At 39.5% G+C, this 15,442-nt stretch overlaps 1 protein-coding gene across 1 annotated transcript in view; it reads left to right on the top strand.

The window, feature by feature from the left end:
* Window positions 1-15,442, top strand: part of mpped2a (metallophosphoesterase domain containing 2a) — a 73,333-nt gene that overhangs the window by 26,309 nt on the left and 31,582 nt on the right. Inside the window, exon 4 of the mRNA XM_089129980.1 lies at window positions 4,997-5,222. Coding sequence (XP_088986106.1) covers window positions 4,997-5,222 — 226 coding nt within the window. The remainder of the gene's footprint in view (window positions 1-4,996; window positions 5,223-15,442) is intronic.

A 15,442-nucleotide genomic window follows, 5' to 3' on the forward strand; every position in this document is an offset into this window, starting at 1 on the left:
CCGTGGCGTGGCGCGGCGCTGCACTTCTCGTCTGGTGTGCAACCCCCTTAAGCTTAAAAATACACTAATATATTTGCAGATATTTAGGAAATATGCTAAGTTCACGTACTCCTTTATCTGAAAAACACTTCCACAGCCAGTTATTTTACACGTTCCGTGTTGTCAGTCGGTTTTTGTTTTTGGTCTGTGTGATTTCGCCCAATAGTATTTTGACACCTGTTGGCAGGAAACACAGCGTACTGGAGCCAGCGAACAAACTGGCTCAGCGATTGCAGATTCCACACAGCCTAAAAAGCCTTGGCATCCATCTAAATATCTCTATGAACTAGAGCATATTAAAACACGGATAAATCAACTCATTAACTTACGGTCTGAAAGTCTCCTCGGCTTTCGTTGTCAATTGCGCTGTCAATTGCTGGTCCTCAAACCGGCAACCCACGTGAGCGTCGAGTTTGGGGAGGAGGGGCGGGGGAAACAACAATCTCTGATATTTCGAATTTGGACTGCAGTACCTATTTCGACCACTAGCTGTCATTCTGACAGCACCTTTAAAGTCCCCATGAAATCAAAATTGACCATACTTGCTTTGTTTGCCTAAATTGATCATTTTGTGGTGAACAATTCATTCATGCAAGTCAATCCACACAAAAAAAATGTTTGGCTTCGTAATCTTTAATCAAATTTTGAAAATGCCCCTCCCCTCTGCATTGGAGGACCTTGCCCGATGACGTAGGCTTTACGGTTTGGGTGTCTCCTTAACATCCATAACCATGCCCCTCCAACTGACAGCTGCTGTGTGTTTGCGAGCGCCGAGCGAGCATTGATTGACAGCGTGTGTAAACTTGCGTCGTCCTCCATTTGAGAATGAAACACCCGTTTTTCTAGAATCTAGATCCAATCAGGTGCTAGTTGGAAAAAAAAGCCACGCCTACTATTTCGCCTCATTTAGTATTCCGTTTCTCTCGGAAATACGTCACAACACTGGAGAAAAGTCGTTTGCATCTTCTGTTTCACGGGGACTTTAACATTAATGGCACATACGACAGCAGGTATATATTAGGCTGCTGTCACTTTATGACCAATTGCACTGATCTAATATACAAATAAACTGATTCATTAGAAATACTCAAAACTCAAAAAAAAAAAACTATTTCTTTTTCAAATCAGACATTGTAAATAACAGCTTACATTTTTGCTCCGTTAATCACAAAAGTAGCATAAGGTCCCAGAAGACTTAGAAGATGTTTTTATGATACTTTTATAATGCTTTTTAGAGCATGATAGCCCCGATTCCCATTTTCGTCATTACATGGAAAAAAATGTCCAGAACATTCTTCAAAAATTAAAGATGAAAAGAAGACATTCTAGTTTGGAAAAACATGATGGAGAGTAAATAATGATGTTACTGTTCCTTTAAGTCATGATTGATCTTTTTGTGATTTGTGCTGTTGGGCTTTCTGGTGTGCCATGTGCTCATTGTTTTTAATTCTATTCATCAAGTCCCCAGATGTTTTGTTTTGTCAGCAGCAGCGGTTTGAAAAACTTGACGAATGTGATTGCGCTTCTCCGTTTTCAACAAAATACACATGTTCCCTACCAACCATCGTTCAGTTTCAGATGTTTACGGTGCGCCGTTTATTTTCACTAATTTGATTTACATTCATTACGCACAGCGATTGCCAAACCGTGCCCCGCGCCGGCACTCTGATGTAAATCAAATTCAAACATTGAGGCTAAAACCCAAATCCCTTTGACTTAAAGCAGTTTCCCATTCTCCACATACCTTCCCATATGTTCCTCCTCAGCTTCTTCAAAGTAATAAACAGAGTTTATACCCGCAGTCCTCTTCGAAAAATACATTTTGATGGCAATAAAATGTTGTAAAAATCCCTGCGGGGACGCAGAAGATGCAGTCGGTGGGGAGGTAATTGCATTCTAGGCCCTTTCCCGCCGTAGAGAGGCTGGCACGAAGCTCGTCCGCCGGGGGTTTGTGATTCGGTTTTGTGCGACTGGAAAGCTCCATGTAAATGGATCCGTGATGGCGTTTGGCTGACTGCGGACCGCAGAGCTGAAAGATGGGCTCCTGCTATTAGATTAGACTGGGATTTATGATATACCCCAGTCTATATAGTGCAGAGCGCATGGAAGGAGCAAGAAAGTAAATTAAACTGCCTGGGAATGTGTTTACTTTTAAATCAGTTTATCTTTTTATTTCCTTTTTACTACGGTCAAGTGTTTTGCTCCTTTCTGATGCCTCTACACTTCCAAATTTAATTGGCTTTTATTGTTTCCCAGACACTTACGATTCAAACTGCTAGAAAAAAATTATTTAACTAGAAAGTAACATTTTAAAAAAGAGCACCTTCAAATATATTATTTTGAGTTTCTGACTTTTTTGCTTTTGCATTTTCATTTTGCTTTGTGTTCTGTCTGAAAAGTGTCTCGTTTCATCTGTATTTTGGTTGGTGAAATATTTGTTTTGTTCTGTTGAGGCGTTCCATATGTGCTATGCAATCCACTGAGAGACGGTCCACGTGTGTTTCCCTGAGTCCGAGTGTTGACGTATAGCGAGAGCGCACTCTTTTTGTTCGAGTTTTGTCCCGTTTGCATTATCCTGATGTAGAAGCACAAAAGAGCTATGCTTTGAAGACGGAGACTGAGGTGAGAAAGAGAAAGAGTAAAAGCCTATTGAAAATGCAGAGGCTGTGACTTTAATACATGTTTGGTGCTTGCTTTTCCGGATGGCTGTTGTGTTTTAGCACACTTTCTCTATAGAATGGGAAAAAAAGGCCATAATTGCCTGGAAGACCCATATTGGATCTGAGAGATGTTTTAGCTGAAAGGTTTTTTCTGAAAGTCAATATCCAGCCAAACACTATAGACAGTAGCGTGAATAGAGAGGTAAAGAAAGATACTTTGGTTGTATGTTTTGTTGTAACGGCCTGTTTCCACTTGCAGAGTCCTGTTTTTCATTATCTGATTTTTCCTCAGGATCACAATTACCTCACATGAACTTGTTTTTTTTTCAAATAAATTCACATCGTGTCCGAACCAGACATGAGTTCCATTGACAGGCAATCTGTCTATTAATGGTGAATGCAAACCAGTGTGCAACGTGATGTGATCTCTGCCAATCAGAACATGTTTAACATTTTGGATTAATGAGATTTCTCTGTGTCCATATTGTTAGCTTACACTACTATTGGTAAACTTTGAACATGTATTGTATATTGTCATGGTTCATCCAAACCAGTACTTGCAATGAATGTTATGGTAGGTCATATAGAGCAATACATTTTTTTAAACATATTCTCCCATTATGATATTAAAGGAGCATGATTTGTTTATACTACTTGGATAAATTAACATTAACAAACATTATTATTTTTTCTAAAATTGTTCAGATTTGCAAGTACTGCAAAATGTTCAAACTGCAAAAACATTACTGCACACTTCTATTATAAAATGTGATATTAATATTACTGGTGATTGTTTACTGTGACTGTTAATAATGATATATAATCGATAAAATATATTGATATTTATGGAATGTGTATATAAACATATAATTATGTATTTGAAAAAAAATTATATATATATACACTCACCGGCCACTTTATTAGGTACCCCATGCTAGTAACGGGTTGGACCCCCTTTTGCCTTCAGAACTGCCTCAATTCTTCGTGGCATAGATTCAACAAGGTGCTGGAAGCATTCCTCAGGGAGTTTGGTCCATATTGACATGATGGCATCACACAGTTGCCGCAGATTTGTCGGCTGCACATCCATGATGCGAATCTCCCGTTCCACCACATCCCAAAGATGCTCTATTGGATTGAGATCTGGTGACTGTGGAGGCCATTTGAGTACAGCAAACTCATTGTCATGTTCAAGAAACCAGTCTGAGATGATTCCAGCTTTATGACATGGCGCATTATCCTGCTGAAAGTAGCCATCAGAAGTTGGGTACATTGTGGTCATAAAGGGATGGACATGGTCAGCAACAATACTCAGGTAGGCTGTGGCGTTGCAACAATGCTCAATTGGTACCAAGGGGCCCAAAGAGTGCCAAGAAAATATTCCCCACACCATGACACCACCACCACCAGCCTGAACCGTTGATACAAGGCAGGATGGATCCATGCTTTCATGTTGTAGACGCCAAATTCTGACCCTACCATCCGAATGTCGCAGCAGAAATCGAGACTCATCAGACCAGGCAACGTTTTTCCAATCTTCTATTGTCCAATTTCGATGAGCTTGTTCAAATTGTAGCCTCAGTTTCCTGTTCTTAGCTGAAAGGAGTGGCACCCGGTGTGGTCTTCTGCTGCTGTAGCCCATCTGCCTCAAAGTTCGACGTACTGTGCGTTCAGAGATGCTCTTCTGCCCACCTTGGTTGTAACGGGTGGTTATTTGAGTCACTGTTGCCCTTCTATCAGCTCGAACCAGTCTGGCCATTCTCCTCTGACCTCTGGCATCAACAAGGCATTTCCGCCCACAGAACTGCCACTCACTGGATGTTTTTTTCTTTTTCGGACCATTCTCTGTAAACCCTAGAGATGGTTGTGCGTGAAAATCCCAGTAGATTAGCAGTTTCTGAAATACTCAGACCAGCCCTTCTGGCACCAACAATCATGCCACGTTCAAAGTCACTCAAATCACCTTTCTTCCCCATACTGATGCTCGGTTTGAACTGCAGGAGATTGTCTTGACCATGTCTACATGCCTAAATGCACTGAGTTGCCGCCATGTGATTGGCTGCTTACAAATTAAGTGTTAACGAGCAGTTGGACAGGTGTACCTAATAAAGTGGCCGGTGAGTGTATATAAGTTTTTTTAATCTAAAAAAATTTAATCTATTCTTTTAGATTAAAAAAATAAAAATAAAAAAAATATATATTTTTATTTTTTTTAATCTATTTTATTTAATATAGATTTTGGGGGAAAAGAGTTACAGTTCTGATTATGAATTATTATTATTTTTTTGGTGTTGCAGGCAGCCTGCCATATGAGTTTAAAGTGGTGATCGCTGGGAATCATGAGCTGACCTTCGATAAGGATTTCATGACGGAGCTGGTCAAGCAGGATTACTATCGCTTTCCCTCCGTCTCCAAGTTGAAACCCGAGGACTTTGACAATGTTCAGTCTCTCCTGACAAACTGTGTTTACCTGCAGGACTCGGATGTCACTGTCAAGGGATTTCGAATATACGGCGCACCATGGTAAGCTCCTCATGTCCTTTCTTGCATTTAAATCAAATGTAATTTTAAAATCAGAGTTGAATTTATTCAGAGTTGCATATTGTTGACAGTCATTTGATATTCAGTCTGTTTGCTTTGTTTGCTGTACCATCATCATCCGTTTGTTTATCATTGTTTGACAACATATATATTTAACAAATTTATAGATTAACAGAATTTGAATTTTTTTTCCTTTAGTGAGTAAATATTGTGAGTAATTTAGGAAGACTTTTATGTCAGTTTTGTGAGCGACTGCAGTTACGACATTAACAACGCATTATATTATATATATACAATGTGGCCTAGAATACTAGATTTAAAATATTAGATTTTTTGGACATTATTAGTTAATATTAGTTTAGTAGTCCATGTAGAAAAGATGGTGAAAAAGTTTTTTTGTTTTATTTTAAAGTGAACTATAAAGTTTCTGATGCCACTGCAAACTAGTAAACAAGACGGCGTGAGAAAGCACCTCTGCGTCATTCCCATACTCCATCCCTGTGTGTTTAAATTTCCTCGAATGCTCTGATCCTCTTGGAACCTGTGTGTTTTTCTAGCGCTGCTCTGGGAATTCACTCTATTGGGCAGCCTATTTACCTGCACCTCTGCCCTACTTCCTGTTTCCTTCGCAACCATCTAAAAAGATAAAATGGCCCTGAACTATAATTATCCCCCACAACATCTTTAATGCTTCCTGGCGTTTTCTATTTTTGTGTCTTGTCCCTTGTTTTCCTCTGTGTTCCCCCTCTCAAGAGCCATTGTAAGGTTCACCTCTTGTGCGGGCTTGTTTTTGTCTATAATTAGCTGTGAAATGGAGTTAAAGAGGGGGTTATAGAGGGCATCCCGCAAAATGTAGCGAAACGGACGGTGGGGAAGCGGAAAACAGAGGGAGGAAGTGGAGAAGGAAGGAAGGAAGCCCCCTGTGGCCCTTTAGCGTGAAAGCTGCTAAATGTCTGTTGTGACAGCGTGGGGTCTTGTGGGAAACGGGGGAGGGGGCCGGGGAGTGGATACTGTGAAAACGCAGCACACACACACACACACACACACAGATGGCCGTGAGGAGGTCACTCTGACCGCTAGCGTGAGGTCTCGCTATGAAAGCTTTGGGTGGCCCCGGTGCGGCGTGCGGCTCATCTGGCCGAGACATTTGAGAAGCCTGCTAATTTGTATTACCATATTGTCACACCATTGAATCTGTAACATAAGTCGCTGAAGAATTTGGTGACTGCAGACCAGCCGTTCGCCCCAAGCGCTGCTGACTCATTCCCGAGAGTGAAAAGGGAGAGAAAGAGGTCTAAAAGAAAAGAATGATATCTATAAAGCTAGCTTGATGGACAGATGGAGACAGTAATGACATGCTTAGTTTGAGATGTAGAGGCAAACGGTGACGGAGGAAGGGCTGTGAGAGAGCATGAGGACAGGTGTCGGAAAAGGGGGGAAATGCAGAAGAAATCAGAAAGCAGCATTGATGGGAGCACAGGATGTGCAGACATGCTTCAGGAATTAAATACAACTTCACACCAGGATCTTGTTCTTGAAATTGTCAGAGATATAAAAAAAGATGATTTTATTTTGTAGTATTGCATGAACCTGTTCTGTTAAATGTATTTGTAAAAGGAAAATCAGAATGGTTTCAGTACCGGTTTCATTTTTGTTATTTGCTTACCACTGTAGCATTTATCAATATTCTTCGCATTTGCATGCTAGTTTTCATTTTCATTCTAGTATAACACTGCAGTGAATAACTTAAAGGGATACTCCACTTTTTTTTGGAAATAGGAGTTTTACCGTTTTCGAATCCAGTCAGCCGATTTTTTTTTTTATATTTAGAAGAATATCAGTAACCAGACAGTTTCTGGTCTCATTGACTTCCATAGTATATTTTTTTCCTACTATGGAAGTCAATGAGACCAGAAAATGTTTGGTTACTGATATTCTTCTAAATATCAGAAAATCGGCTGAATGGATTCGAAAATGGTAAAACCCAACTGTTTAACTCTGTGGGAGTTGTAAAATGAGTATCCCTTTAAATTTCATAAGGTTTCAGAAGACTTACAATATATTGCATATGTCATGTGGATCTGAATTATCATGCTTTGTGATGCATATTTCATGAAATTGAGATTCTTCAAAATGTCTAATTTGTCGTTCCACAGAAGAAATAAGACTTGCGGGTTTGGAATGACACAAGGATGACTAAATAGTGTCTATATTAAAGGGATAGTACACATACAAATGACAATTTTGTATCACTCACTCACCCTTAAGTTGTTCCGGACCAGTTTAAGTTTATTTCCTCTGTTTAACACAAATAAGATATTTTAAAGTTACACTGTGTGATTTTTACCCCCGTCTAGCGGTGAAAAGGTATATGACCATCCAGTGAATATTAGTTTCTGTTCCTCTCATTTCCGATTTCGTTTGAACTCCTACGGTGGCCAGTGTAGTCCAAGATTAACATGGCTTCCAGTTCGACCTCGTCCATGAGTGTTAACTACACAAAAGGCGAAGCTTGAATTAACGGGGATGTCCCTCTTTGGCTAATGTACTTTCAAGATGGAGGGGCAACATGGCGACCGACATTAGAACCCCTTACCCGTATGTATTTTCAATGGCATATTACACACTCACGAGAATACTTTATTACTTGAACGAAGAGAATATACATTAATTAGCACATATATTTTTGAAAGAACTAAGTGTTTTTAGCTAAGAATAAACTAAAAAAGTTACACAGTGTAGCTTTAAAGAATGTTGGTAATCAAACAGGTGATGAGCCCCATTGACTTCCATAGGATTTTTCCTATTATGGAAGTCAATGGCGGGTTTGATTACCAGCATTCTTTAAAATATCGTATTTTGTGTTCAACTAAACTCTGTTTTTGTTTTGGTCTGTGTGATTCCGCCCACTGCCAAATTACCCAATAGTATTTCAACACCACTAGTTTCCAGTGGGCAGAAAACGCAGCATATTGCAGCCATGGAAGCCAGCAAACAGTCTAGGTTAGAGATTGCAGATTCTACCCCACCTAAAAAGCCTCGGCATCCATCTAAAAAGATCTACGACCAGAGGCGTATTATAACTCATCATCTCAGCATAAGGCTCGTTGCCTTCCATTTATCAAATGTGCTCGCTCCCTTTGCTGGTCCTCAAACTGGCAACCAGCATGAGCGTCGAATCTGAGGAGGAGGCGGGAAAACAACGCTCTCCAATATTTAGAATTTGGGCTGCAGTACCCATTTCAACCACTAGCTGTCAATATTACATACTGCACCTTTAAACCAAAGTGTACTTAGCTTTTTACGCGTGGGCTTACATATGCATACAGTCAAGTGCGTAGCCTTTGGAAGCATGCAACTTTTGATAGCGTGTGTGAACGCAGGCAGTCGACATGCTATAAAAAGTTTTTTCTTTGTTCAGTGTTCATTTTAAACTAAAGTTGTGGCTATCTCACAACCCCCTCACACAAGCGCTTGTCAATGTTAGCCTCTGTTGTTGTTCCGTCTTTTTAGTTTTCTTCTGTGAAACAGTGGCTTGGGGCAGTGTTGCCACCTTGTGGAACAACCAATTAGTGCAAAACAATTTCAACGCGCATATGCATGTACAAAAATATAAAATCTGGTCACATGCACTGTACGTGTCGTGGACCCTATTGTACGTGTAAAAACTGAAGTATGCTTTACAATCTAAAAAAAAAGGTTCTTTAGCGGTTCTTTATGGGTTCTTTGCTATATAGCACCACTGCCATTTAAAGAACCTGTTAAGCCCAGTTTGGTTCTTCAGTGGTTCTCTGAGGTTGTTAACGTGCTCTATGGCACCTCATATGGTTCTACATAGCACCATATGACAAATATAAGTGGTTCCCCTATGATTACAAGCCAATGAACCACTTTTAGTGCTATTTAGCACCATTTTTTGAGTGTAGGCTTTATGCTAGGGTGACAAGGAGCATGAGATTCTCCAACAGAACTATAAGGCTGTCCGTCTAGCCACACGTCCACAGGCCAGAGCATGCACGACCTAGTCTATCTTCAATCAGAAATATCTGTTTGGCATGTACCAGTGTGAAACACACCTGTCTTAAGTCCAGAAAGATGTGTGTTGAGAAGTCGAAGTTAGCAGCTGTGAATACTCTAACATTTACAGCCTATGGTTTAGAGTCTTAAAAGCTGAATCTTTTAAAGGACAAAAAAACTCCTGGCTTTGTCATTTTCATTTTTGAAAGTTCATGCTTCAGAAAATGTCAACGTACACTACCATTTAAAAATGCGGCATCAGAAAGATTTGAAAGAAGTCTCTAAAGGCCAATTTATACTTATGCGTCGAGGGTACGCCGTAATGTGCGGCGTTGGCTACGCACGTAGGCGACGCCGTTATGAGCATTTATACTTCTGCGTTCAGGTCTTGTTGCTCTGCAGTACTGCTCCGAAACGCTAGTTGGCGGCGGAGAGTTTTAATGTTCCACTGTGTTTAGATTCCTCGCGGCTAGGGTACTACAAGCAATAGCGATTGAAAGAGAGTGGATCATGTTGGAGTTGGAGCTGATTGAGGTGGAAAAACAGTTCACTTTAGTGAAATTACTAAAACTGAAAGGCAGAAATGAGAGAAGACGTCGGAGGAGATGGTACGTGTGGAAATCATAGACAGTGATAGAAATGCGTGAGAAGGTACGTGCGGAAATGCGTAGGAGGAAATGCGATGCTACCAAGCCGACCAATCACCGATCTTGCGGTCTGCGTCGTCGCGACGTGTAGTTACATTTTTGAGGAGGTGCGCGTCAGGCGACGGCGAAGGGTACGCGCAATGGGACGCGTCTGTGCGTATGCTACGCCGTACATACTGCGCGCACCCTACGCAGAAGTATAAATTGGCCTTAATGCTTACCCAGGCTGCATTTATATGATTAAAAATACAGCAAAAACAGTAATATTGTGAAATATTATTACTATTTAAAATAACTGGTTTCTTTTTGAATATATTTTAAAAATGTCATTTATTTATGTGATGGCCAAGCTGAATTTTCAGCAGCCATTATTACTGTCATTTCTTTGTCTTACCGACAGCAGACATCTGAACAACAGTGTATTTGATTATTTTAGTTTTTTGTTGAGAGAATGAAAAATAAAAAAAAGTAAAAATGAAGTTACTTACAGCTAAATATAGATGTAATGATAAAGGTTCAAAGGCTGTAAGTGTGTATTCTGGCAAGCTCATGTGTACACAGTGACTGGGAACCCAGACATCTTTCAGGAAGTGGCCTTTTGTTCAGGAACATCCTGATGCTTTTGTCTGCTCCCCGAGATCAAACCCTGGTCTGACCCCAGAGAACCACTTCCACAAACAAACCCACACAACAGCATAAAACCTTGGAAATTTAAGGACTAGAAAATATGAAGTGAAAAAGACTCAATTGTAGACATGTACATCCACTTTTCATAGACCAAGGTTTAGAAACTGGCAACTTATGCCTAGTTCACACTACATGATTTTAAAATGTCGGGCTGAACTGTGCAGTTCACACTACATGACTTGCTCTCAGTGAAATCATGAGTGTTCAAGTTGTTTAGCTGTTCACACCACACAACACAACGTGATTGATCCACAACAGGAGGTAACTCACTACACGAGTTAACAACGCACTACATAGAGATACAACCACGATCGGATGATAAGAGCATATCATTTGTGACTCAATGAGAGCTGTTTCAGTACTATAATACGGTCTAAATCCTGAAAATAATCAACCAAATAACGAGTTGACAACAACACGATTCTATCTGGTCTAGAAACCATGTTTTGTCACGAAAAACCACGCAATAAAACGAACCAGAAATGACGCGAAACTGCAGAGAAGAACACAACACGCGAATATGGACGTCAGACAGAAACTAGTGCTGCACACTGTTTGCTCGACGACATGCTCTGAGAAAAAAAAAATGCAAAAAAGAAAAAGTAAGATTTACCTGGTGTCCTCAACCCATGCGTTGCTATGATTGGCTGTACTCATGACATCACTGAGATTGAGTCGCGCGACTGCTCGAGATATCTAGCATGCTAGATATTTTTCTGAGCTCGGTGACCTGTCTGCGAGCTGTCTGCGAGCTGTCTTTGATGCGTTGTTGGCTCTTTCACACTAACTGATTGGCGAGCGTTAATCGTCCGCTAATCGCCCGCGATTTGCACGCGATAACACCCTGACTTGTCGGCGACTCAACGATTTGCAAATCGGGCTTAAATCGGGCTTAAAATCACGTAGTGTGAACTAGGCTTTAGGCATGCAATTACAAACCTAAGAAATTCTATATTTATTCAAAAAATGTTCATGTAGAATTGAGTTTTATATTTCATAAAAACTTTCGTATGTCAATAGACTACTTTCGCGATCCTTGTTGTCCTGGACTTGTAAGATGTGAGAGTTTTAAGATCAATGTGAATTTGGTAAGTTTTATTCATTTCCATGAATCAGATCAAACTGATTCAATAAATTGATTGACCTTTTACGCTATTTCAGAACAAACATTCGCCCAAGCCGCTAGTGTCTTTTTGGGTATTTTTGGGTTGATGAATGCCTTTAGATGGGGCGCTATGAGTGAAAGCCATATTGAGGGGTCATGGTACTCCGGTTTTAAGGAGAAGGGTGGGGGGGGTGTCTGTCTGGCTTTTTAAAGCTTCATGCTAGCTGTAATCCCCCTCACGGCCTGACCCGTCTGCCAGTGTTGTTGCCGAAATGGTCACGTGATACAGTTCAGATGGGGTGAGTCCTTCTGGTTGTCAATCTGGGCGCAAGACCAACGCCACTCCCCAGGGGTTTTGACATACCCTAATACTCTCTTATGAGATGCTATCCCTTTAGACTTCAGAAGAATATTTCTGGCATGTTTTTGATGTGGGCACAATAAGTAGTTGCCTGAAAGATGCAATAAAAAACAGTATTTAGAACAATATCCTGACTAATGCAACTTGAAAAATGGAATGAAATTGGCTGGTATATATTTTTTTATTTTATTTTATTTTTCTTATTTTGTCTAGTACAGGTCAAAAGAGGTAGCCTGGTTCAACCAGACTCTAGTTCATTTCATTTCCACATAGAGTCTGGAACTGCTCCATTGAGAAACGTTTCCTTGTAGGCGGGTTCACTATTAAAGTTCAAATCTATTGGATCTGCCCAAAGTCACTCACGATCTGCCATAGCCAATCGCTAACGGGGTGTCGTGAGTGACGTATGGGTGGAAACAACAAGTCCGAATGATCAGAGGATTATGTTTACAATAGGATTTCAGTCAACGAGCGCCGCAGGTTTTGGTAATCTAGGAACAATTATTAATTCGAAATGTATATTTGACACGAAGGACAGTGATATATTCATTCAACGGTGGAAGCTGTGTCTAATCATTACAAATACGCCGCTGTGGTCGTTTTCTGATCTGCCGCAAATGCTGTAGCAGCTACAGTGAATGATTGTGGTCTTCAAAGTATGTGTTTGTACATTTTTATGTGGCATTTATTTTTTTTTAGTAAAACAAATCAACCATTGCCATCTAAAATTGAAAATCAAATATCTTCAAAGTATGGTTTTTCACATTTTTATTTATGACAATTATTTAAAAAAAAAAATCACAACCAATTTGTATGATTTACAACATGTAAAACTGACACACCAACCTCCTGCACGAGTGCACAAAGGGGCTCAAAATGTTCTATTCATCACAAGAATCAGTAAATTTACTGTTGGGAATATGAGCGACTGACATGACTCCTGAGCGGATCTTCAACCATAGTTTAGCAGCCAGGACTCGGGGCTTCCGAATCCAAACACCAGGCTAAACCGTCCGTCGGTCATCGTGCACGAGCTGCCCAGCACAAACTTCCTAACTTTCTGCCTCCTTCACTTGGTCCTCAGTTGTGCAACAAGAGGTGAGACGATAACAATCCGGCTTTAAATTCTGTATATTCGGCAGTTTCTTTTCCAACAACGGACCGAATAGCTTTTCTCACGTCTTTCTCCGCTGCCATTACTGAACTCAAACTGACGCGCTTACATCAACGTCATCTTTCTCAGCCACTCCCTCTATTCGCTGATTGGTCCTACAAAAAATTGATTTCTGGAAACCTAAGGATATGGAGCGATCCCAGACGTAGTACTGAAGTAAAATGAAATTGAGCGGAAGTGCGTAGGAGGGCGCAGCCAGGCTACAAAAGAGGAATGGTAATTAGCAAGTTGACATATCCTAATCGTTTTATTGTTGAATAAAATTCTATAAATATTATACATTTATTTATAATATAAGTACACACACACTCACATACATACACATATATATATATATATATATATATATTAGGGCTGTCAAACGATTAATCACATGCAAAAAAAAGGTTTGTGTTTTTCATAAAATATGTTGTTGCACTGTGTATAATTATTTTGTATATATAAAAATACACACATGCATGTACTGTATATTTAAGAAAAAAATATTATTTATATATAAAATATTTATATTTCTATATAATATAAAGTATATATATAAATCTATACAGTATGTACATGAAAGAAATTCTTAAATATATACAAGCATGTGTGTGTATTTATATATATAAAATAATTATACATAGTGCACCCACATATATTATATAAACACAAACTTTTATTTTGTGTGCGATTAATCATTTGACAGGCTTAATATATATATGTATGTGTGTGTATAATTTATATGTATATAAGTGTGTTTATAATTTATATAATTATAGAGTGTGTGTGTGTGTATATATAAACATATAACACACATGCATATATATATATATATATATATATAAACACACACACACACACACACACATATATGTATATATATACACTTTATAATATAATTTATAATAAAATAATATATTCTAAATAATAAATGTATTATAGTTATATTATTGTTTAATTGACATAGCTTCATAGTTTACATTCTAAATGCATGTTTATTAATTAAATATGTCAAGTATTTGGTTTATTTATGTTAATACGACAGTAATATGACAATACTAAAACATAATTGATCTTATTATGAAGCCAATTTAGTAGAAGTACTGCAATACCAAGTTCAAAGATTGACAAAAAATAGCTTATTAGAAAATCCTCCAGATCTTGAATGATTTCGCTCGATCCTAACTTTACTTAGTGCATTCGACTCTAGTCTAAGCCCTGTTCGGCTGTGTTGGGTAAATATTTCTCTGTGGCTCAAACGAGGCTGGTGGTGCAGGCGCCAGGCTCTTCTCTCGTTTGTGTTGGCCCAGCGCCCTTAGCCCACGTCCAGTTCTGTATGATAATGTGAAAATCCCCCTCCATCCACAAGCACTTGCCCTGGCGCTCGCACGTACTCGCAGACGAACACACTTATCCTCGTCCACTGTTCTTATATGCAGTAAGAGTAATCCTGAGCCGTTCATAATATCTGTCTCTCTCGCCCCTTATCTGAGCATAGAGTGATTGATAGTGTGTGGAAAAAGACCTCACAGAACCAGAGAAAGAAATGATCGCTTCTCTCTGTATGTTTGATAACTGCTGGAAAATATTGAATTCGAGACATCCAATCCCGTTATTTTAAGCGCGCCGACATTCCTTGCATATTATAGCTTCTTAGTAATTTGACAAATTGACAGTAGAGCAGGCCCTTAACCCTTGCAAGAGTTTATCATTATGAGTTTCTAAATTTGACTAAGTTGGCAAAACTCACCGCCAAGATGCTAGAGTGTTCTGGGCGGTTGTTTGCAGCCAAAATAAAAGCTCAATGGTTTAAAGGGATAGTTCACTTTGAAATTATTTTTTGGTATGTTTTAGCTTACCATAAGGGCATCCAAGATGTAGGTGTCTTTGTTTCCGCAGTAGTTTCAATTTTGATATTTTTAGGTCAAACCGTTATGTCTGTCAGTCATATAATGGAGGTCCATGGTCACCACCTCAAAGAGCATGCACAGAGAAGTCCAAATTAAACATGATTTAATGACTCACAAATGTAAGTACACATTGATGGCCTGAGACACGAAACGAGCGATTTGTGTGAGAAAACAAACAGTATTTGTATCGTTTTACCTCTTGTAATCACAGCCACAAAGTGCTGCGCCCTCAGATCACTTGGATGTGGCTGTGGTTACAATAGGTAAAAACGATATAAATACTGTTCGTTTTCTCACACAAACTGCTCGTTTCGTGTCTTGG

The sequence above is a fragment of the Pimephales promelas genome, chromosome 1 (assembly GCF_988280905.1).
Source record: "Pimephales promelas chromosome 1, fPimPro1.hap1.1, whole genome shotgun sequence".
In the NCBI taxonomy this organism is placed as follows: domain Eukaryota; kingdom Metazoa; phylum Chordata; class Actinopteri; order Cypriniformes; family Leuciscidae; genus Pimephales; species Pimephales promelas.